The following is a 22,500-nucleotide window of genomic DNA, read 5'->3' as shown; positions in this document are numbered from 1 at the left end:
TCCGTGCCTTCATCCGGTCCTCCGCGCAGAGGTCTTGGCGTTTGCCTCCCCGGATCGTGTCTTCTAGATTGGCTTTTATTGTCAACATTATTTCATTTTTTAATTATTTATATTTATTCATTCATTTGATTGATTTTTCTCATTTCCTTCACTTAACTCTTAGATTTACCACTCCTGATAATGATCGGTTATTGGTTGGTTATCGGCGTGGTGAGGTGTATGTGAGTGTGTCAATACTTCATGAGGCCCATGTCACCACGCGCTCCTCCCTCCCATGTTGCCAGCTCTTGTTCCTCTGACCATGAACTTACTGGTACGTACCTTCTGGAGGCTTTCCTGGGCCCGCCTCGGCCTCGGCCTCGGCCTCGGCACAGGTCACGTCGCAGGACTGGCCCGCAGTAAACTACTCACTGGCTTGTACAGTAACTCTCTTTCTTTGGAGCAAAACGGTAGGTAACATTTCAGTACGTTATCGTGTATTCCGAAAGTTCTACAGTCCAGTCATATATAGGGTTAAAGTAAAGCGTAAATTTGGGAGCATCCGCTATAGCTGCGCGTGGCGGCGGTGCTCATCTCCGTCCCGTTGGCCCATTGAGCCAGTGGTGGGAGCGAACCCATTAACCCCACCAGTGTGACATCCGAGATACCACAGTTTACCTTCCCGAAGTCTCACCAGGTACCCATTTATCGACCATCCCGAAAGGAAGGATGGACGGCTGGGTTGGCTGCTCTCCGACTGCCCAGACCGGGATTCGAATCCAGGCCCGTAGATTCGTAGTTAAGGACGCTAACGATTGCACCGACTATTTATTTCCTGTTCGAGTGTGAGTTTGATTTGCGTCAGTTATCCCAAGTTTACATATTCGTGAACTAAGCCACAATTACCATTCGCCGTGCATTATACCACAATACCTGGCTTACCAGTAATCACTCAGCCCCAGAAAGCAGCTCTAGACTGCTAATAACTTCTGCGGCTGTAAACTACCATGACACTCGCCTCCTTTCTCTTCATGTCACACACACACACACACACACACACACACACACACACACACACACACACACACGCGCGCGCGCAAGAATTCTTGTGCGTTGTGCATCCCTCCGGCGGGTGGGTGTGTGGTGAGACTCCAACTTTAACATATGTGCCAAAAATGTGACGTAAAATAATAAATATTGTCACTGAGAGGGTATATACGTCATGTTTTATAGTGCACAGAGAGAGAGAGAGAGAGAGAGAGAGTGTAGGTTGAAAGAAAATAGAGACGGGAGAATGGTGTGAGAGGGAATGTGTCGTGTCTTAATCATGTATCCAGAGTTTTAATAGTGTTTTTGTCTCGGTTATCAATGTTTTACTGTTGCTGTTATCATTATTATTGTTATTATTATTATTATTATTATTATTATTATTATTATTATTATTATTATTATTATTATTATTATTATTATTATTACTACTATTATTATTATTATCATATTTATTACTATTATTGTTATCACACACACACACACACACACACACACACACACACACACACACACACACACACACACGGTCATACATTTTTAACGGGGGATTTAAGCGCCACCGCCACTATTACTTGATTTACACACAAAAGGGAATATAAAATCTGGACTTCCACGAACCTCTCCGCGCATTTACATCTGTTTTGCATTTCTTGGCGTAATTGCTGTCACTTACGTGGGCGAAAATGCTGCCCGGCTGTTCCTCCCTGGCCTCGGCGGGGAAGGCTGTCTGGACGTTTAAGGTTGGCTGAAGAACAAACAGGTCCTATAGTCTTAAACATTTCGGGCCTACACACCCACGTTAGATAAGGCTTTCGTAGAGGCTGTTGCGGGTATTTCCATGGGTACTTTTACGAGCTTATCGATGGTTTGGGAAGACTTCGGCATCGTGAGTATGAAAAACACTCGTGAAAGCTGACTTATCTTCTTTGTGGCCTATGGAAATATTTGGTGTAAGGGCCGAAAGCGTCTGAGAGTATGGCTGTAAAATAGGGGTTGTCGGCAGGGGAGGAGAGAGAGGATGGAGAGTGCTAAAAATGGAAAGAGGGAGGAGGAGGAGAAGGAAAAGGAGGAGGAGGAGGAGGAGGAGGTAAGGGGAGATGAAGGTGCGTTTGAAGATAAGGGAAGGGAGGATGCGACAGATATGAGGACAGTTGTGTGTGTGTGTGTGTGTGTGTGTGTGTGTGTGTGTGTGTGTGGAGTTATGGCCGCTTCCCAGGACATACTGTTGCCGTATACTGTGCTGGGTGTGCTCTGAGCTTCACACACACACACACACACACACACACACACACACACAGTTTATAGTGTATTAAATTCGTCGTGTGTACTGCGACCGACATGGCTGGTGTGGAACGGAAGTTTAGGAGTGTATAACTTTGTATGTATTGGAGCGTGTGCTTTATCCCGCCGCTGTTTTTTTTTTTTTTTTACGTCGTAGCCTATTGCGCCGGTAGGCTTCTTCCCGGTGGATCCTGAATTCCTGATGGTCGGTCCAAGGCTTCTTCCCGGCTGGGCCTGATGGTCGGCCCAGCCCGTTCTGGCACAGGCGAGTGTTTATAGTGGCGCCATCTTGCACTGGCTCATGCTGCCCTCCCGGAGCTCATCTTTAATCCTAGAATCTAGAGTCCGGGTTGATAGGTGGTCTTCTGGACAGCATGTGGGTAGTTTTAAGCCACTCGGCGGCGGCTGAAAAATCCCAGCTTGGTGGCACCGGTCGGGTATTGAACTCGTGTCCTCCTGAACGCGGGGCCGTCTTGCTATCCATTCAGCCACCGCCTACCCATGTAACTTATGAGTGCTGCGGACGCCAACGGAAAGTACATTAGGCGCGTGTTAGACTGTGTGTGTTACGTGAAATTGGCGGGGCAGTCATGTGGTTAGATGAATTAATGGGCAAGGAAAAGTGGAACAGGCTTGGAATTTCTGGGGTGATTGCCAATACGAGTATACATTAAGGTAAAGAGCTGGCAGTCATGTGGATAAATTAATGGATTGGGAGTGGTAGTAGAACAGGCTTGGAAGTCCTGAGGTAATTCCCAATACGATAGATGCATTAGAATTAGGAATACATAAAGTCATGGACAGTGAGGACAGGTGGTGTTAGGATCCATAAGATGCCGTGTGTAGGCTGACTGGCTGGTCTCTGGCAGATTCCTTATGTTGCTGTGTTCCTGTGTGGGGCGGTAGGATAATAACAACACACGTACAGGTCCGGTTACTTCCTCTTTGTGGCTTTATTTTTTTTATATATATATAATTTTTCCCGGTCTCAGGTGAGGGACTTTCAGGGCCCCTCAGATGAGACCTTAGCTCCATATCACTAATTAGTAAACATAAAGATATAGTATACACAGTCTGATAGTTAAAATACAGTGTTCTCCGTTCTACAGATAGCGCCGGTCTCTCCTTGCGCCGCCTTCACCTCATTGGGAGCGACTCGGCGACTCTACACAGTGCTAGGCTAAGGTAATTACCATATAGTACTTTGTTTTCTGAACGTCTACGCTCTGCTTGAGGAACAGTGGATGCTCGCGGGAAGACCATGATTTTTTTGTTTTACAAGTAATGATATAAACGACAGCGAGAGGTCTGGATGGAAGATGGAAGGTAAGAGAGAGAGAGAGAGAGAGAGAGAGAGAGAGAGAGAGAGAGAGAGAGAGAGAGAGAGAGAGAGAGAGAGAGAGAAAGGAGCAGGGATGGTGTGTAATGGGTCGACTGTATGGGCGTGAAGTGCCTGGCTGACGTAAAGCCTCGGTGTGTGGCGCCCACTGGCTGGCTGGCTGGTGCGTCGCGCGGGCCTGAGACAGATGGTGAATGTGTGTGTGTGTGCGTGGGGAGGGGGGGATGCGCGCGCCCCGAGGAGGTCACTATGAGCAGAGGAGGTGTTTGTGTATGTCCCCCAAAAACACCGTCGAGGGAAATGTTTGGAGCGGAGTGGTTGACGACGTGGAAGACGCACTGGAGGAAACGATAATGAACAAAAAGATAAAGCGGAAAATAGAAGCCTTATGTAACGCCAATGTTTTGCCGGTGCAATATCCGAGGCAGGAGCAGCTTGTGGTGCGGGAAAATTCTTGACTTTGAACGGTAAAGAAAAGATATGAGAAAAGGATGAGCAGCTTTAGCCACATAACCTAAGAGGAAGCTGAGGCGGGCGAAAAACGTTCCAAGCGAATCCTACGTTAACTTTATTGTCTTACTCTGTTATTAAAACCAACATGTGGAAAAAAATCAGAAACCAGAAAGAAAGTAACAAAAAACATTAAGAAACAATCGCAAGGCAGTAGCTATTCAAAGGAAAGGAAAAGAATAAACGTAACTACAACCCAATAGAAAATAATGCAAAGATAAGCCCTCCTTTCGAAATATGGAGCAAGCGGGAGTAAGGTCACGGAAGACTTGAGGGCCAATACGTCCACAGCACCGAGGCTTTGCTGTGTGTACGGGGAGATTGGGTGCTGAAAACTCATCTCCATTCCTATTGGGTGTGGAGGTGGCGCGTCCAAACGGCTGGGAGGGAGGGAAGGAGGAAAGGGGAGGAAAGGAAGGAGGAGTGGTGATATGGATAAAAAAAAAAAAAAGCGAGGGGGAGAATGTAGATTGAGGGAGAGTTAGACAGGGAGGAAAGGAGGAAGGGAGAGGAGGAAAGAGGAGGAGGGAAAGAAAGGGAGGTGATACGGGTGAGGAGGATTCAAAGAGAGAGAGCGCGTTACTCCTCTCTCTCTCTAGTATGAGAAGGTGAAGAAGGGTTTGTCTTCATCTTCGTACTCGTCCTCGTCCTCTTCTGGGGGCAGCTGCGAGGTCACGTCACGCTTCTGGAGGTCAAAGCTGTATGACCCGCTGTAGCGTCGAGGGAACCACCCGCTCCGAGCCAGTGACCCTGTGTCGGGGGGGGGATGAGAGAGAGAGATTAGGTCAGCTGGGGTTAGTGTGTGTGTGTGTGTGTGTGTGTGTGTGTGTGTGTGTGTGTGTGTGTGTGTGTGTGTGTGTGTGTGTGTGTGTGTGTGTGTGTGTGTGAGAGAGAGAGAGAGAGAGAGAGAGAGATTTACCAATGGTTTGTATAAGGGCTTATGGGACGCTGCCCAGATTATGGTGTAGTCTATGCCGGCAGCCTCCATTCTGATCCCGTGTGTGTGTGTGTGTGTGTGTGTGTGTGTGTGTGTGTGTGTGTGTGTGCATGAGAGAGACTTTTACTACTTTTCCAATCATTATTACTTATTTTTACTTTTCATACTTTTTATCTATTATTTACATTACTTTTACTACTTGTACTACTACTACTACTACTACTACTACTACCACCACAATTTTATCCCTACCCAAATACGTTTAAGTGAAGGGGTATAATCAACTTAAAGCTATTTCCTCGCTCTAACCCTACCATCCTCTGCCCCTGCCCAGCCACATGCCAAGCTGAGGGGGGCAGATCCCGAAGCCAGATAAATAAAACCTCCATCCGGGTCAGCTTACAGAATACGCCATCCCGCGAAAACCAATTACAGAGAACGGTTTGAGAGCAGCGCAGACTATTGGGGGACGGATATTTTACTGCGTCTGGTAAACTGAGATTTTCAACCACCTCCATTACTCTACTGGGTACGCGGGAGGGAGGGAGGGAAGGAGGGGGAGGAAAGGAGGGAGGAAGGGAGGGAGAACAACAGAGGGAGAGAGAGAGAGAGAGAAACTTGGGGAGGGAAGGAGAGAAAAAAAAACACTGAATAATCTGTTTAATAATATCGAAGTGGGCTAAAAATTATTGGTATTATTGGTAGTAGTAGTAGTAGCCTAGTTATCATCATTTCTCTCTCTCTCTCTCTCTCTCTCTCTCTCTCTCTCTCTCTCTCTCTCTCTCTCTCTCTCTCTCTCTCTCTCTCTCTCTCTCTCTCTCTCTCTCTCTCTCTCTCTCTCTCTCTCTCTCTCTCTCTCTCTCTCTCTCTCTCTCTCTCTCTCTCTCTCTCTCTCTCTCTCACCAGACGCCTTCCTCGGGAGATTCATTTCCCTTCTTTTTCTTCTTCAACTTATTTTTTCCTCTCTTCCCAAAGTTTGTCTCCCAGGGATGTTGTCGGGAGAGTTTTTGTATCTCTAATTTTCCTCCTTCCCTTCCTACTCCTCCTCGTTACTCCTCTGCTCCCTTTCCCTCCATTCCTGTCCTCATTTTCTTGCTCCTCAATTCCTATTATTAACTTTTCTTGTTTTCTCCTTTCTGTCTATCGTGTTTTCCCTTTAATTCTCTATCCCTTTCTCTCTCTCTCTCTCTCTCTCTCTCTCTCTCTCTCTCTCTCTCTCTCTATGTCTCTCTCTCTCTCTCTCTCTCTCTCTCTCTCTCTCTCTCTCTCTCTCTCTCTCTCTCTCTCTCTCTCTCTCTCTCTCTCTCTCTCTCTCTCTCTCTCTCTCTCTCTCTCTCTCTCTTATTCCAGTCCTTGCTCTATCTTTCCTTCGTTATGTATTCTTGCATTTCTAATTTTACGCATTCCCTTTGCTTCTCCTTCTCTTGAATATGTAAGCTTCCTCCCCTCTCTCTCTCCTCTTATTCCAATCCCTTGCGTCATCTTTCCTTCCATATGTATCCTTGCATTTCTAATTTTGCTCATTCCCTCTGCTTCTCCTTCTCTTGAATACGTAAGCTTTCTCCCCTTCTCCTTCCCTTCCCTCAGCTTCCTACGTCTCCCTCTCTTCCTCTCATCCTCTTCCTTCTCTCATCTTATCATTTCTTTTTTGGTCCTCACGTGTTTTCCCTTTTTTACGCCTCTTTTTCATATGTTCATAAGTTTCTCCCCTTCCCTTTTCTGCTTCCCTTCATCACTTTCGGTCCTTCCTCTAATCCCCTGATCATCAATCTCTCCTTTTGGTTGCCCGTATCTTTTAGTCTTTTCCTTATGACTAATTTTTATCTCCATTGGTTTATCTCCCTCTCTCGCTCTCCATCTTTTGGTATACAAGGTGTATTCCATTCTCCTCCTCTCTCTTTCTATCTATCTATCTATCCATCTCTATCTGTCTATCTGTCTATCAATCGATCTCCTCTCACAATTCTCCTCCTTTTCATTTATTTCTGTTCATTCTTTCCCTTCTATCTCCTTTTTCTTCCTTCATTGCCTCCCTTCCTTCCTCCTCCTCCTCCTCCTCCTCCTCCTCCTCCTCCTCCTCCTCCTCCTCCTCTTCCTCCTTCCAGATTTCTCCTCCCGTCACCTCATTGACTTTCCTCCTTCCTCCCAGTCTTCCGTCCTTTAATTTTCTCCTCCCTTCTCATCTTCCCTTTCACTTCCTCCCTAATCTTTTCTTCCTCATTACCTCCCTCTACTAATTTTGCCTCATTCTCTCTCTCTCTCTCTCTCTCTCTCTCTCTCTCTCTCTCTCTCTCTCTCTCTCTCTCTCTCTCTCTCTCTCTCTCTCTCTCTCTCTCTCTCTCTCTCTCTCTCTCTCTCTCTCTCTCTCTCTCTATCTATCTATCTATCTATCATACACACACACACACACACACACACACACACACACACACACACACACACACACATACAGCCTCCCTCCACACTCCTTTAATTTCCTTTTTTTTTCTCTCTCCCTCCTCCTTATCGTCGCCGTCCTCCATCTCCTCCTCCTTCCCACGTCCTCGTCCTCCTCCTCCTCCTCCTCCCATCCCCACACCTTTAAAGTAATTAATTTAGGTCGGCTATAATGAGAGGCTTCGCGTGCGGGGGTTTGTTGACATTCTCACCCAAGTTTGTCCCCGCTAGGAATCCCGCCGACAGCGCTGAATTATTTTCCTTATTAATTCTGATCCCTGCCTGGGTCGTGGAGGTCTGTCTGTATCACCGGGTGTTTCTCTTTCTCTCTCTCTCTCTCTCTCTCTCTCTCTCTCTCTCTCTCTCTCTCTCTCTCTCTCTCTCTCTCTCTCTCTCTCTCTCTCTCTCTCTCTCTCTCTCTCTCTCTCTCTCTCTCTCTCTCTCTCTCTCTCTCTCTCTCTCTCTCTCTCTCTCTCTCTCTCTCTCTCTCTCTCTCTCATTCTGTGTGTGTGTGTGTGTGTGTGTGTGTGTGTGTGTGTGTTCATTATAATACCTTGCATATTCTTCCTCATCTATCTTTTTCCTCCTCCTCCTCCTCCTCCTCCTCCTCCTCCTCCTCCGTCAGATGGCTTCGGGGATGGGCACGTTTTTCCTCCATTTTTCCCAGTCAAAAGCACTTCCTCCTCCTTTTACTTCTTCTCCTCCTCCTCCTCCTCCTCCTCCTCCTCCTCCTCCTCTCCTTCCCCTCCTCATCATCAGCAGCATCCTTCTCCTCCTCTTTGATTCCCTCTTCCTCTCGCCCTTTCCTCCTTCCTTCCGTCTCTCTTTCCTTCCCTTCCTCCCTTCTTTCCTACTCTTCCATCTTCACTTTTCACTTCTCATTCCTTTCTCTTTCCTCATCCCTCCTCTCCCTCTCCTTCCCTTCTTCTGCTCCGCTGCTCACCCCGAAACAATTTTGAAGAGGAGAAGGAGGAGGAGGAGGAGAAGGAGGAGAAGGTAGAAAGAGGAGAAGGTGGAGAGAGAAGGAAATGAAGCGGTGAGTAGGCGGAGGGAGTAGAAGGTTAAAGGAGATTTTGTGTGGATGAGAAAAGGAGGAACCCAACGGAGGAGGAGGAAAGGCGAAGGAGGAAAGGAGGAAGTTATGGGAGGAAAAAAAAGAACGTGGAGGGAAGTAGGTGAAGGAAGGGAGGGGGAAAGAAACACACACACACACACACACACACACACACACACACACACACACACACACACACACACACACACACACACACACAGCCTTCGTCCACCTATCTTCCTCCGTGTCCATTATACATTGAATAAGTAAAATCGTCTTTGATTATCCGTAGAGTTTATTATAAACGTATCTCTGCTCTTTATTGTCTGTCTGTCTGATTGTATTTCTGTAAGTCTGTGTGTGTGTGTGTCTCTCTCTCTCTCTCTCTCTCTCTCTCTCTCTCTCTCTCTCTCTCTCTCTCTCTCTCTCTCTCTCTCTCTCTCTCTCTCTCTCTCTCTCTCTCTCTCTCTCTCTCTCTCTCTCTCTCAGCCCCCTTTACCCTCTCCATCTCTTTTTAATTTTCTCCAAAATCTCCTTTTATCCTGTCAATATTTCTTGCGCGTCTCGTGGGAGTCACGGCGGAGTCTGCTTCCCGCACTCCTTGCCCTCCCTATACGGACGTTGGGGCGCCGTGGGGGAGGGCAAAGAAAGGAGTCACGAGTATTGGATGGGGAGATGGGATAAGCGAAGGGGATTATTAGGGAGATGCAGTAGATGGAAGAGGAAGAGTTGCTACGATGGCTTTTAGGATGGGGAGACGATAGGGGATAAAGGAGCCGTGTAAGTACCTGAAATGGGGAGCGAAGGGGAGGAGGAGGGGGTTAGTGGGAAGGGTTACTCCTGGAGAGCGGAGAAGGAAGAGTAAAGTGAGGGTGTAAAGATGTGTGCTGCAAAGGGGTGTCCTAAACAGGTGGGTAGGGTTCGTTCACAGGTGTATGGTAGACATTCGTGTGTGTGTGTGGATCGTTCACTTCCCCTCAACAGGTTTGCAAAGAGGGCAGATGTGTTGTGGGCACGGGGGGAGGGAGGGGCAGGGACAGGTTTGCTATGATACTTTGGTCGTTCACTCACCCAGGAATCGCTTGTCGTTGCTGTGGTAGACGAGGGCGTCGTTTTTGCCCTCCTGGTCGTCCTGGTCGTCCGTCGTGTATTGCAGGTGGTCCAGGCGTGTTTGGGCCTCGCGGTCATCCTCGAGGTCTAGGTTCATACCCACGTCCACGTCCTGTTCGGGCTGGAGGTCCAGGTCCAGGCCGTCTTGTTCCAGCTCGGCGGCGTGCTCCAGGTATTTGAGCATCATGGCCGCGTTCTCTGTGCGAGTGACCAGTGCCTGACGCTGGCGCTGGCGGAGAAGATCACGCTGACGCTCCATGTTCAGAAGGCGCTGGAGAAGATGGGCTCTGCGGAGACTTGGATCTGGTGCGTCGCGGCGGTTCTGTCGTGCACGGGAGTACGGCGACGGCATGTTGTTGGTGCGGGCCAGCGCGCCGATGTACCGCTTACGCCGCCGCAGCTCCGGACCGAACTGCGACACGCTGCTCTGCATGAAGGATCCGAGGTGTCGTTTATCCGCCGAGGACTCATGTGAGCCGAAAGGCGACTGACTGTTCTGGTACAGGGAGCCGATGTGTCGTTTGCTCGTAGCCAGGTCCTGTGTACCGAAAGCGGACTGTCTGTTTTGCATGAAGGACGCTAGATGTCGTTTGTCCGCTGACTGGTCCTCGGAGGCGACCGGTGACTGTCTGTTTTGCATGAAGGATGCCAGATGTCGTTTCTCCGCTGACTGGTCCTCGGAGGCGAGCGGTGACTGTCTGTTTTGGAAGAAAGATCCGATGTGTCGCTTTTCCCCCAGGTCTTGCGTGCCAAAGGCTGACTGTCGGCCTTGTAGGAAAGAGCCGATGTGCCTCTTTTCAGCCGAATCCTGCATGCCAAGTGGCGCCTGTCTGTTCTGGAAGAAGGAGCCGATGTGTCGCTTGTCAGCTGTCAGGTCTTGTGTGCCAAACGCCGCCTGTCTGTTCTGGAGGAAGCTGCCGATGTGCCTCTTGCCCGCCGGCGTGCCCCAGGGTCCGAAGGATGCCTGTCTGTCCTTGAGGAGCGACGCAAAGTACCGCTTGCCTGGCAGGTCGTGCAGGCGCCGCTCGATGTCGTCCTCGTCCTGCGCCACTAGGTCTGCCAGGGCACTCTGCTGCTCCTTCTTGCCGCGGTACAGAGAGCCAATGTGCCGCTTGTCTTCAGCGAGGCTTTGACCGTTGTCCTCATCTTTCTTCCCTCGGTATAGGGAGCCAATGTGCCGCTTGTCTTCAGCGAGGTTGTGGGCGTTGTCTTCATCTTTCTTCCCTCGGTACAGGGAGCCAATGTGCCTCTTGTCTTCATCAATATTCTGGGCGTTGTCTTCATCCTTCTTGCCTCGATAAAGGGAGCCAATGTGCCTCTTGTCTTCATCAATATTCTGGGCGTTGTCTTCATCCTTCTTGCCTCGATAAAGGGAGCCGATGTGCCGCTTGTCTTCGTCGATCATCTGGGCGTTGTCTTCATCTTTCTTGCCTCGGTATAAAGAACCAACATGCCGTTTGTCTTCAGCGAAGTTCTGGGCGTTGTCTTCATCTTTCTTGCCTCTGTACAGGGAACCGATATGTCTCTTATCTTCAGCGAGGTTCTGGGCGTTGTCTTCATCTTTCTTGCCTCTGTACAGGGAACCAATGTGTCTCTTATCTTCAGCGAGGTTGTGGGCGTTGTCTTCATCTTTCTTGCCTCTGTACAGGGAACCGATGTATCTCTTGTCTTCAGCGAGGTTGTGGGCGTTGTCTTCATCTTTCTTGCCTCGGTATAGAGAACCAATATGCCGTTTGTCTTCAGAGAGATTATGTGAATTATCTTCATCCTTCTTGCCACGGTACAAGGAATCGATGTGTCTCTTGTCTTCAGAGAGACCTTCGAGATTGTCTTCATCTTTCTTGCCTCGGTACAGGGAGCCGATGTGTCTCTTGTCTTCATTAATGTTCTGGGCGTTGTCTTCGTCCTTCTTGCCTCGGTACAGAGAGCCGATGTGCCTCTTGTCTTCATTAATGTTCTGGGCGTTGTCTTCGTCCTTCTTGCCTCGGTACAGGGAGCCGATGTGCCTCTTGTCTTCATTAATGTTCTGGGCGTTGTCTTCGTCCTTCTTGCCTCGGTACAGGGAGCCGATGTGCCTCTTGTCTTCATTAATGTTCTGGGCGTTGTCTTCATCTTTCTTGCCTCGGTACAGGGAGCCGATGTGCCTCTTGTCTTCATTAATGTTCTGGGCGTTGTCTTCATCTTTCTTGCCTCGGTACAGGGAGCCGATGTGCCTCTTGTCTTCATTAATGTTCTGGGCGTTGTCTTCGTCTTTCTTGCCTCGGTACAGGGAGCCGATGTGCCTCTTGTCTTCATTAATGTTCTGGGCGTTGTCTTCGTCCTTCTTGCCTCGGTACAGGGAGCCGATGTGCCTCTTGTCTTCATTAATGTTCTGGGCGTTGTCTTCGTCCTTCTTGCCTCGATACAGGGAGCCGATGTGTCTCTTGTCTTCATTAAGGTTCTGGTCGTTGTCTTCGTCCTTCTTGCCTCGGTACAGGGAGCCGATGTGTCTCTTGTCTTCATTAAGGTTCTGGTCGTTGTCTTCGTCCTTCTTGCCTCGATACAGGGAGCCGATGTGTCTCTTGTCTTCATTAAGGTTCTGGTCGTTGTCTTCGTCCTTCTTGCCTCGGTACAGGGAGCCGATGTGCCTCTTGTCTTCAGTGAGGTCTTGGTCTTTCTTTCCCCTTAATAAGGAGCCGATGTGTCGCTTGTCTTCAGACAGACTCTGGGCACTGCCGTCATCTTTCTTGCCCCTGTAGAGGGAGCCGATGTGTCTCTTGTCTTCGGCGATAGTTTGGAAGTCATCATCTTTCTTCCCTCTGTACAGAGAGCCAATGTGCCTCTTGTCCTCAAAGAGCCCTTGGAAATTGTCTTCGTCCTTCTTTCCGCGATACAGTGACCCGATGTGTCTTTTGTCCTCAGAGAGCTCCTGGTACAAGCTGTCGGCATCCTTCCTGCCCCTGTACAGGGAGCCGATGTGTCTTTTGTCCTCAGAGAGCTCCTGGTACAAGCTGTCGGCATCCTTCCTGCCCCTGTACAAGGAGCCGATGTGCCTCTTGTCTTCAGGTGCATCCAGAATGTTGTCCTCATTCTTCTTGCCGCGGTACAGTGAGCCGATGTGTCGCTTGTCCTCAGAGAGGTCGTGGAGGTAGTCGGTCCATCTTCTTTTTTCTTGCCAGTGAGCCGATGTGTCGCTTGTCCTCAGAGAGGTCGTGGAGGTAGTCGTCGGTATCTTTCTTGCCGCGGTACAGTGAGCCGATGTGTCGCTTGTCCTCAGAGAGGTCGTGGAGGTAGTCGTCGGTGTCCTTCTTGCCGCGGTACAGTGAGCCAATGTGTCGCTTGTCCTCAGAGAGGTCGTGGAGGTAGTCGTCGGTGTCCTTCTTGCCGCGGTACAGTGAGCCGATGTGTCGCTTGTCCTCAGAGAGGTCGTGGAGGTAGTCGTCGGTGTCCTTCTTGCCGCGGTACAGTGAGCCAATGTGTCGCTTGTCCTCAGAGAGGTCGTGGAAGTAGTCGTCGGTGTCCTTCTTGCCGCGGTACAGTGAGCCGATGTGTCGCTTGTCCTCAGAGAGGTCTTGGAGGTAGTCGTCGGTGTCCTTCTTGCCGCGGTACAGTGAGCCGATGTGTCGCTTGTCCTCAGAGAGGTCGTGGAGGTAGTCGTCGGTGTCCTTGCCGCGGTACAGTGAGCCGATGTGTCGTTTATCGAAAGCCGTTGAGTCGTCCGCTTCCCAGCTTGGCATCAGCACCACCAAGTCACGCGTGTCATCCCCAGCACTGGTCAGCCCGGCCGCCAGGAGTCGTTGCCGTAGGTACAGGTCGTCATTGAGGCCTCGCCCCGGTCGGTTCCTCAATAGGGAGGAAAAGTGTTTCTTGGAGAGTTCACGAATGTCCTCCAGTTCACGCACGGCTGCCTCCTCAGGGTCATCCTCCTCCTTAGTTTCAGCGGCCAAGACACTTTCTGCAGGAGCATCAAAACCGAAATGCCGCTTGGTCTGCGTGAAGGGCAGCGGGCCATGCCGCAGCAGCGAGCTGTAGTGCCGCTTGTCTTGGTGGCGGTAGATCATGCTGTTCATGTAAGCGGTCTGCGGCGGCCTGTCAGACTTGAGCAGAGACGCGTAGAACCGCTTCTGAAGCTGGGGTTCAACATCGCCGCCATCAGAGAAGGCGCGAGCCTTGAGCAGCGACGCATAGTACTTCTTCTCTCGGAGGTCCTTGGGGAAGGCATTGTTACGAGCAAGACTCGACAGGTGGCGCTTGTTCAGACCTTGATCCTGGCTGTCCCGCGAGGCGCTGCTGCTCTCATTCAAAGTGTCGCCAAGGGTGGAGTCAGTGTCGTCGTGGCCGGGGAAAGATCTCTTGAAACCCCAGATAGGGAGGCGACCGTCTTGCCGGATCACGGAGCCGAGGAAGCGCTTCTCTCTGGCCTGTGGCTGCTGCTGCTGGAGGGTCGTCGCGTCCTGAGGGAGACAGAGAGAACATCACCACCTCCAACACCAGCATCACCACCACTTACGACCACCACGCTAAGACTCACAGTGTACCTGACCCCTCTAGCAATACAGATGGAACACACACACACACACACACACACACACACACACACACACACACACACACACACACACACACACACACACACACACACACACACACACACACACAGACATGCACACACACACACACACACACACACACACACACACACACACACACACACACACACACACACACACACACACACACACACACACACACACACACACACACACACACACACACACACACACACACACACACACATTCTACACAGCATCCTTCTGTTTACTTTGCCGCAAATCTGGCTTCCACCGTTGCCTTGGTGTGCGAGCAGTGAAGGGAGAAATGCTAAAGGGAAGGAGCGAGGCAAGATGGCATGCACGCAGGGAAGCTGGGTGAAGGGAAGGAGAGGGAGGGGAGGGATAACATGCATACAGTCTGGCACACATCACCCTACTTACCAGCTTTAGTGCAGAATATTTATTATACGGGAGGCACTTCAGCTTGGAATCCCATAACAGACGAAGAGATATCCACGCTTGCTCTAAACATGAAACTGTTATCAAGCTTCAGTATGGCTAAAAGAGGATGACTGTTACTACTCCTACCCGCCAAGATATTTATAGCCAGCCACACGTTGCCATAATAGTTAAAGTTTTCTTGATAATCTTTGTGCGATAGCGCCATGTCAGTCTTGATCCGATCCGGCTTGAAAACCTGACACATGGGCCTTGGTCTGTGTGTGTGTGTGTGTGTGTGTGAAGGTCTTGTATTCAATCACTAAACCGCCTGCCTATACCGCATCACACCCCCTCGCCCGTCGGCCCGGCCTTGCCCCAGTGGGTGAAACATTGGCGTCGGCGGCTCGTAACTCACCGCAACCCGGCAATTTCCGCCCTTCCGCCAGACCCGTCTCGCTGCTCCTTTAATATCCCTCGCTCTCTCTCTCTTTCTCGCCGCGACTTTGGAGAGGATGAGGCTCGTCTTGAATCCTTGTTTTCATGAATCTTCGTCTGTCTCTTTAGTGGAAGCGGAGCGGCGTGGTGCTGTGCTGCCTTGTTATTGTGTTGCTCTGTCCTTGGCCTTCCTCCTTTCCCGTGACATTTAACTCATCTTGGAAACGTTTCTTCACGGTGCGCCTCGGCAGATAGACATCTTTTCCATATCTTCCACCGCCGTCCCACTCTCCCGTGCCTTCCCTCGCACGAAGTCTCTCCTTTCGTACCTTTTCGCTCGGTCCTTATTTTCTTCCCGGTTTCTTTTCTCCCTTCGCTGCCCCGACACTAAGGAAGCGATGAACGCCGGGCTGAGTTAACAGAAATACACAGTGGAGCGGAAACTAACTCGTGTGTGTGTGTGTGTGTGTGTGTGTGTGTGTGTGTGTGTGTGTGTGAGGGGTTCGTTTCGCCTGGCATTCCGTCCTCCTAACTAACACATGACGTCAGCATCCGTGGCTCAGGTAAATAAGCACCGCGATTAGTTCCCGTCCACTGCAGTCCTCCTCCACCACCACCACCACCACCACCACCACGTCCACTTGTCTCCACTCCCAGCTCTTTCTCCACCAATTCCGTGCCATTTTTTTTCCATCTCTCCCTCACTTGTTTTCTTCATGTCCCATCACCACCAACACCAACACAACTTACACTCCTTCCCCGTCTCTCCTCCCCTCCACCACCACCACCATCACCATCTCACTTCCACCTCTCAATTCACCACTACCATCACCTCCACCCACCACCTTTACCATCAACACAGCTCCCTTGCACTTTCTCCACCACCACTAACACCACCACCACCACCACCACCCCAGACACGGATCAACGCACGCACAAACATACACACACCACCAAGGACCCGTGACTGTGAGACGAGGAGGAAAAGTTTTCTTGGTAATAAGTTTTCTTGCTCGTCCGTCTTGGAGGAGTTGGTCTGGTCAGAACCTCCTCCTCTTCCTTCTCCTCCTCCTCCTCCTCCTCCTCCTCCTCCTCCTCCTCCTCCTCCTCTTCCTCTTCCTCTTCCTTCTTCCTCCTCTTCCTTCGCTTTTATCTGTTTTTGACGTTATCTTATCATGGGCGGCAAAGTCTCTCTCTCTCTCTCTCTCTCTCTCTCTCTCTCTCACTCTCTCTCTCTCACTCTCTCAATAGATAGAGAGAGAGAGAGAGAGAGAGAGAGAGAGAGAGAGAGAGAGAGAGAGAGAGAGAGAGAGAGAGAGAGAGAGAAAATTTGCTAATGGGGTTACGTTTCGGGCATAACATTGTCACGAGGGAGCCAAGAATCCTCTGAGGGCTTCACGTATCGGATCTTGGGCCATGGAAAGAAAAGTATTCATATTTCAATTTTTCATCCTTTTGTCATTACTCTTATTATATCTTTTTACAGAAAAGGAGGCAGCTCAAGGGGGCAAAAAACAGGGAACAAAAAACTCGCAACAGAAAGCCCCATTATTTTTATTATTATTATTATTATTATTATTATTATTATTATTATTATTATTATTATTATTATTATTATTATTATTATTATTACTATTATTGTTGTGTATTATTATTATTATTATTATTATTATTATTATTATTATTATTAATATTGTTATTATTATTAACATTATCATCATTGGTATTATTTTCATATATTACTGTTTTATGAAGCCAGTATTAGTCACACACACACACACACACACACACACACACACACAGACACACACAGCAGAGTAAACAAATTTGTGTGCTCGCCTTGGAAGACTCGCGGTGTAGGCCGTAAGTTTTATCAACACGCAGCAGACGAGGCAGACGGAGGGAGGAAGGGAGGGAGGGGGGAGGGAGGGAACTGTAGCAGGGGGAAGGAGGGAGGGAGGGAGGAGGAGGAAGAGGGTGGGGGGGGGAAGAAATTGTGGCAGGGAAGGAAAGAGCGAGGGAAAGGGAGGGAACTGTACATGGAAAGGCAGAAGGGAGGGAGGGAAGGAGAGAAGGAATGGGAGATAAGGAGGGAAGCTGGGAGGTAGAGAGGGAAGCTGGGAGCGAGGACTTTAAGGATGGAGGAAGGGAGAGACGGGGTAAGAAAAGGAGGGAGGAAGGCAGAGGATACAGAGAGGGAGTAAGGGAGGAAGGAAGAGACAGGAAGGGACGGGATGAAAATAGGAAATAAGAAAAGTAATATATTTTTTTATGTACAAGAAAGAAAGAGAGAAAGAGAAGAACATTATAGAGAAAAGAAATAAGAGAAAGATACACATACAAACACTCATACACGCATACATACACACATACATTGGCTTCATACATACACATACATACATACACACACATACATACATACATACATACATACATACACACATACAGACGGACAGACAGACTTACAGACGTACAATCAGACAGACAGAAAATAAAGAGCAGAAATTAGCTGAACATTAAGTCTACGGATAAAAAAAAGACGATTTCACTTACTCAACGTATAATGGGAATGGAGGAAGAGGTTGAGCAAGGGTGTGTGTGTGTGTGTGTGTGTGTGTGTGTGTGTGTGTGTGTGTGTGTGTGAGAGAGCGATTTGGACAGAAGCGCGAAGAAGAAAAGGAAGCAGATTAGTAAGGATGAATGATAGGAAGGAAGCTGCGAAGAGAAGAAGAGGAGGAGGAGGAGGAGGAGGGGGGTGAGAAAGAGGAGAAGGAAGAGGAGGAGGAAGAGACACCGCGGAGGAGGATGAAAGGAGGAGGAAGAGAGGAGCAGAGAAGGGAAGAGGGACAGGAGATAAAAGGCTTGAAAGGAAAGACAGAAGTGAGGGAGAGAGATCTTCAAGGTGAGGGAGGAGGGAAGAGAGAGAGGGGAGAAGAGAAGAAAGAGGGAAGAGAGAGAGGGGAGAAGAGAAGAAAGAGGGAAGAGAGAGAGGGGAGAAGAGAAGAAAGAGGGAAGAGAGAGAGGGGAGAAGAGAAGAAAGAGGGAAGAGAGAGAGGGGAGAAGAGAAGAAAGAGGGAAGAGAGAGAGGGGAGAAGAGAAGAAAGAGGGAAGAGAGGAGAAGAGAGGAAAGCGAGTAAGGGCGAGGAAGTTATGATAAATATCGGAGAACTTGATGGAGAGAGAGAGAGAGAGAGAGAGAGAGAGAGAGAGAGAGAGAGAGAGAGAGAGAGAGAGAGAGAGAGAGAGAGAGAGAGAGAGAGTGTGTGGATTGAATGCTATGCTGTATAAGTAATAAAGAAAGAAGTAAGAAAAAAACATCTCGGAAAAGAAACTGTGCTTGATTGACAAAGATATAGTTGCAGAGGAGAGGAGGAGGAGGAGGAGGAGGAGGAGGAGGAGGAGGCGGAGGAGGAGGAGGAGGAGGAAGCATTCCTTTCCCCTCCCCCCCCCCACACCACGGGCACCTCCCCCCTCATCATCATCATCTTCAGAAGGCTCATCATCTCTATTGAACGAAGGAGGACGCGAGGGTTGCTGTCCTTACCTCCAGACCTTTCCTCCTCCTCCTCCTCCTCCTCCTCCTCCTCCTCCTTCTCCTCCTCCTCCTCCTCCTCTTCTTCTTCCTTCTCCTTCCTCTTCCTCATCATCAGCTATACGCCTCTCTTCTCTTTCCATCCTGTATGTACATTTCCACAGTCATCGTTATCCTTCCCATCTTTCTCCTCATCCTCATCCTTCTAAACACACACACACACACACACACACACACACACACACACACACACACACACACACACACACACACACACACACACACACACACACACACACACACACACACACACACACACACACACACAATTAATTTTCCGCTTGAATCCCCTGAGCGAGATTTTCAGTGCCAGCTTCTAATGGACGGTGACGTGATGGTGAAGAATGTGAGAATAAATTAATCGCTTATGCAGAAGTCTTTTCCACTGGACGAAAATGTGGCGCAGATAAGAGGAGGAGGAGAAGGAGGAGGGGGAGGAGAGGGCGATCGGGATGACGCGAAGAGACAAACATAATTGAATAAACAGAACGGTCCACAGTGATGGCTTCAATGAGCGTCGGGGAGAGAGCCTTCGCCGCCGCCTCCCTTGGTGTTAACTCACAGAATATGCGTTTATATGTACCACTACTACTACTACCACTACTACTACTACTTCTACTACAACAACTACTACTACTACTACTACTACTACTACTACAATCAGCGCCCCATCACCATCACTACAAGGCTACCACCACAATATTTATACAATTACCTTCCAACGACACCGCCACCATCACTCCTTGTCACCTCCACCACCACCACCCCTATCATGACCTCCCTCCACCACCACCACAACACCACCACCATCATAACACCAGCAGCACTGTCCACGGCGCGTTGTTTATGTATGACACAATGGCCTCATCTCCCCACCACGAGAATGCTGATGACGCCTCCCAGCATCCCTGCCTCCCCACTCCCCGCACGCCACTAAACCTCCGAAATGAGACGCGCCCGGCCACCTGGCAAAAGGTCACCCCACTGCTCGCTCTTCCCTCCCGTGTTATCGTGCCAAACTAACCACGCATGGATATCATTGTGATAGAACGTTACGTGGCCCCAAAGATCCGAGCGGCTGGAACAACTGTCAGTGTGCCTTTGGTCTCGAGTATGCTCCGTGAGGTGTATGCCCTGAGTCTGTATGATTCTGTGCAGTCCTGAACGGCTTTGTCCTTTGAGATGTCCCTTGAGGTGTGTGGCCGAGTCTGTAAATGATTATGATTGTGCGGTCCTGTACGGCTGAGGTGCCTGAGATGTCCCGTGAGATGTGTGCCCGAGTCTTTATAATTCTGTTCAGCTTTTAACTCCACCAGGGCGACATGGGTTGGCTTCTCGGGGTCGTGGCCGGGGGAGGACAGTCCCTGTTTAGTGTTGGTACTCCCTACATCCCTTGTCCTTGCCCCCGCCACCCGCGTCAGTACCATTATCCATCACGCCATCAATACCACTTTCTTTGTCTCCCCCTTCACCCACACCACCCACCCCCTCCTCACTATCTCCTCCTTTTGTCGCTCTTCCCTCTCGCCGCCACGTAATATGGAGCACATTCTCTGGCAGACTAACCCGCTCTTCCCTTTCGCCAGCCCGTACCACGTTACCCCGCACCTGTAAGCTCGGGTTGCCAAAGTTAAGTTGCGGCACTTCCGTGAGGCTCAAGTTTGGGGCCAGGCAAATCATGGCAGGCTGGATGCATTCACTGTATACTTAGGAGGCCCGCCACAGCTTGCCGGGCCACCACTCCTCTGGGCCAGCGTTAAGGAGCAAAGTCCATGCATTGTCATAAAGTCCAACACTGTAAAATTGTAAGGTTGGCCTCCACACGTCGGGACACATTCATTTTCCTGTGTCTAAGAAGGCAGACCAAGGGACGAGGAAAGTGTAAACGTATGTCCCGTCCACAGGCTGCTCCCGTTGTGAAACACAGAGGAAGACGTCAAAAAAGGATGGTTGAATCGCTTCCCGAGGCGCCTCAACCCTCTCTCATGCCGCCGTGCAACCAGAACACGAGATGAAAAAAAAAGTGTTTTGTGATTTATAAGCGTTAAACATTCTTGGGATGTCTGCACACACGCATACGCACACGCACCTCCACCCCCCCCCACCCCCCACCCCCACACACACACAGACACAGGCACACACATGCCGGCCAGCCAGCCAGCCAGTAAGTGACACACGTGCAGCCTGACACACAACGAGCCACGCACGCCATCTCTCGCCTCCTTGGAGCCGCGAATCTTGTGCAATTAGAGAACAATGCAGACAGCGTGTATACTGTGTCGCGCAATAACAACCGAGAAACCTGCCGGGGGCCTGCACGCCTGCCTACCTCACCTGTCTACCTCTACCTGGTGGTCACGGGCGGGGCAAAGGTCACCCGTCACCTGTGTCGCAGACCAAAGCCAAAACTACATGTAAAAGTATTATTTCCACGATGCGCTGCTTCAGGGAGGGAGAGGAAGCCTTCGAGACTCAGGTCCACATTCTTAAACGTATCGAGCTCCATTACGATTATTTCCACAGAGAAGATCAATCAGGTTCTCATGGGTGCTTTTCTCCGTTCGAGATACGGGACCCGTGCACAACATCACTAGCATCACAAAACACTCCATGGAGATCCCAGCAACTTCCACGAGGGACTTTTCATACAGGCGATATGTCTAACAATACGGCTTCAAGTCACCGTGCCCAGCTCCGGAGGCGTCCTGATTCTCCCCTCCAAGGAACTGAAGTCTTAAGAGGGAGGAATTAGAGCATTCAAGGCTGCTCCAAGGGGGAAAAAAGATGAAAAGGATTCCGTTGCCTTCATTTCCTTGCTTCCAGGTTTTCTTCTCCTCCTCCTCCTCCTCCTCCTCCTCCTCCTCCTCCTCCTCCTCCTCCTCTTAACCCTCCTTTTTCTTTCTCCTCCTCACTCTCTTTCATATTTTTTGCCGTCCTTCGTTCCTTCCTCCTCCTCCTCCTCCTCCTCCTCCTCCAGTGACTTGAAACAAACAAAACACTGCAAGTCCGCCTGTAAGAAAGCCAATACAATGCTTGGCTTCATGTCGAGGAACTTCGAATACAAGACGCCGGGAGTTATGTTATCCTTGTACAATTCGCTGGTAAGGCCCCACCTGGAATACGCCGTGCAATTCTGGTCTCCTAATTACAGGAAAGACATTGAATTACTTGAGAGAGTACAGCGCCGCGCCACGAAGATGATACCATCACTGCGGACGAAGCCCTATGAAGAGCGACTCGAGCGACTCAACCTCTTCACGTTGAAAAAGAGACGCCTGCGGGGAGACATGATACAAGTCTTTAAGTACCTGAACAAGCTCAGTAACGTTGATCACTCCAAACTCTTCACGCTACAAACCAACCTGAGAACAAGAAACAACGGAAAAACAATTCAAGCAAAGCGATGCAATACCGACATCGGCAGGAGATATTTCTCGAATAGAGTTGTTCGCCACTGGAACAGCCTTCCTGTAGAAGTGGTTAGCGCAGAGACCATCAACTCCTTCAAGAAACGCATTGATCGCCACTTTGCTGCATCGGGAGTGAACTGAACGTTCCCAAGAGTAGGTACACAAGTGCTTTAATCCTTCCCTGCAAGCCACTCCTATGGCAAACGGATTGATTGAGTCACTGAACGCAGGCAGCCTAGTATTGAGCCAACAGGCTTTCTGCTGCCTGCTAGTCCATGTTTCCATGTTTCCTCCTCCTCCTCCTCCTCCTCCTCCTCCTCCTCCTCCTCGCCTTTTCACTGCCGTCTTTATTTTCTGCCTCGTCTTCCCGCCTTGTGTGTTTTGCTTGCATCTG

At 49.7% G+C, this 22,500-nt stretch overlaps 3 protein-coding genes across 6 annotated transcripts in view; 1 reads left to right on the top strand and 2 right to left on the bottom strand.

The window, feature by feature from the left end:
- Window positions 1-2,369, bottom strand: part of LOC127005729 (ice-structuring glycoprotein-like) — a 3,922-nt gene extending 1,553 nt beyond the window's left edge. Inside the window, exons 1-3 of the mRNA XM_050874841.1 lie at window positions 2,358-2,369; window positions 1,703-1,774; window positions 322-388 (exon numbers count right to left, since the gene is read on the bottom strand). Of these exons, the coding sequence (XP_050730798.1) occupies window positions 322-388; window positions 1,703-1,774; window positions 2,358-2,369 (151 nt within the window). The remainder of the gene's footprint in view (window positions 1-321; window positions 389-1,702; window positions 1,775-2,357) is intronic.
- Window positions 1-22,500, top strand: part of LOC127005349 (rabenosyn-5-like) — a 61,711-nt gene that overhangs the window by 15,235 nt on the left and 23,976 nt on the right. For 2 of the 4 annotated variants that reach the window (XM_050874124.1, XM_050874123.1), the window contains exon 2: window positions 3,420-3,495. The gene's annotated coding sequence lies outside the window, so the exon portion shown is untranslated. Of the gene's footprint in view, window positions 1-3,244; window positions 3,496-22,500 lie in introns of those variants that run through there. The other 2 variants (XM_050874122.1, XM_050874126.1) reach the window with 2 other exon arrangements.
- LOC127005728 (uncharacterized) overlaps window positions 4,595-22,500 on the bottom strand; it is a 30,580-nt gene continuing 12,674 nt past the window's right edge. Inside the window, exons 3-5 of the mRNA XM_050874840.1 lie at window positions 12,871-14,129; window positions 9,658-12,836; window positions 4,595-4,909 (exon numbers count right to left, since the gene is read on the bottom strand). Coding sequence (XP_050730797.1) covers window positions 4,755-4,909; window positions 9,658-12,836; window positions 12,871-14,129 — 4,593 coding nt within the window. The 3' untranslated portion in view covers window positions 4,595-4,754. The remainder of the gene's footprint in view (window positions 4,910-9,657; window positions 12,837-12,870; window positions 14,130-22,500) is intronic.

This window comes from Eriocheir sinensis, chromosome 30 (assembly GCF_024679095.1).
Source record: "Eriocheir sinensis breed Jianghai 21 chromosome 30, ASM2467909v1, whole genome shotgun sequence".
Classification (NCBI taxonomy): domain Eukaryota; kingdom Metazoa; phylum Arthropoda; class Malacostraca; order Decapoda; family Varunidae; genus Eriocheir; species Eriocheir sinensis.
Note: the sequence above shows the minus strand (reverse complement) of the source record. Positions and strands in the feature narration are given on the sequence as shown.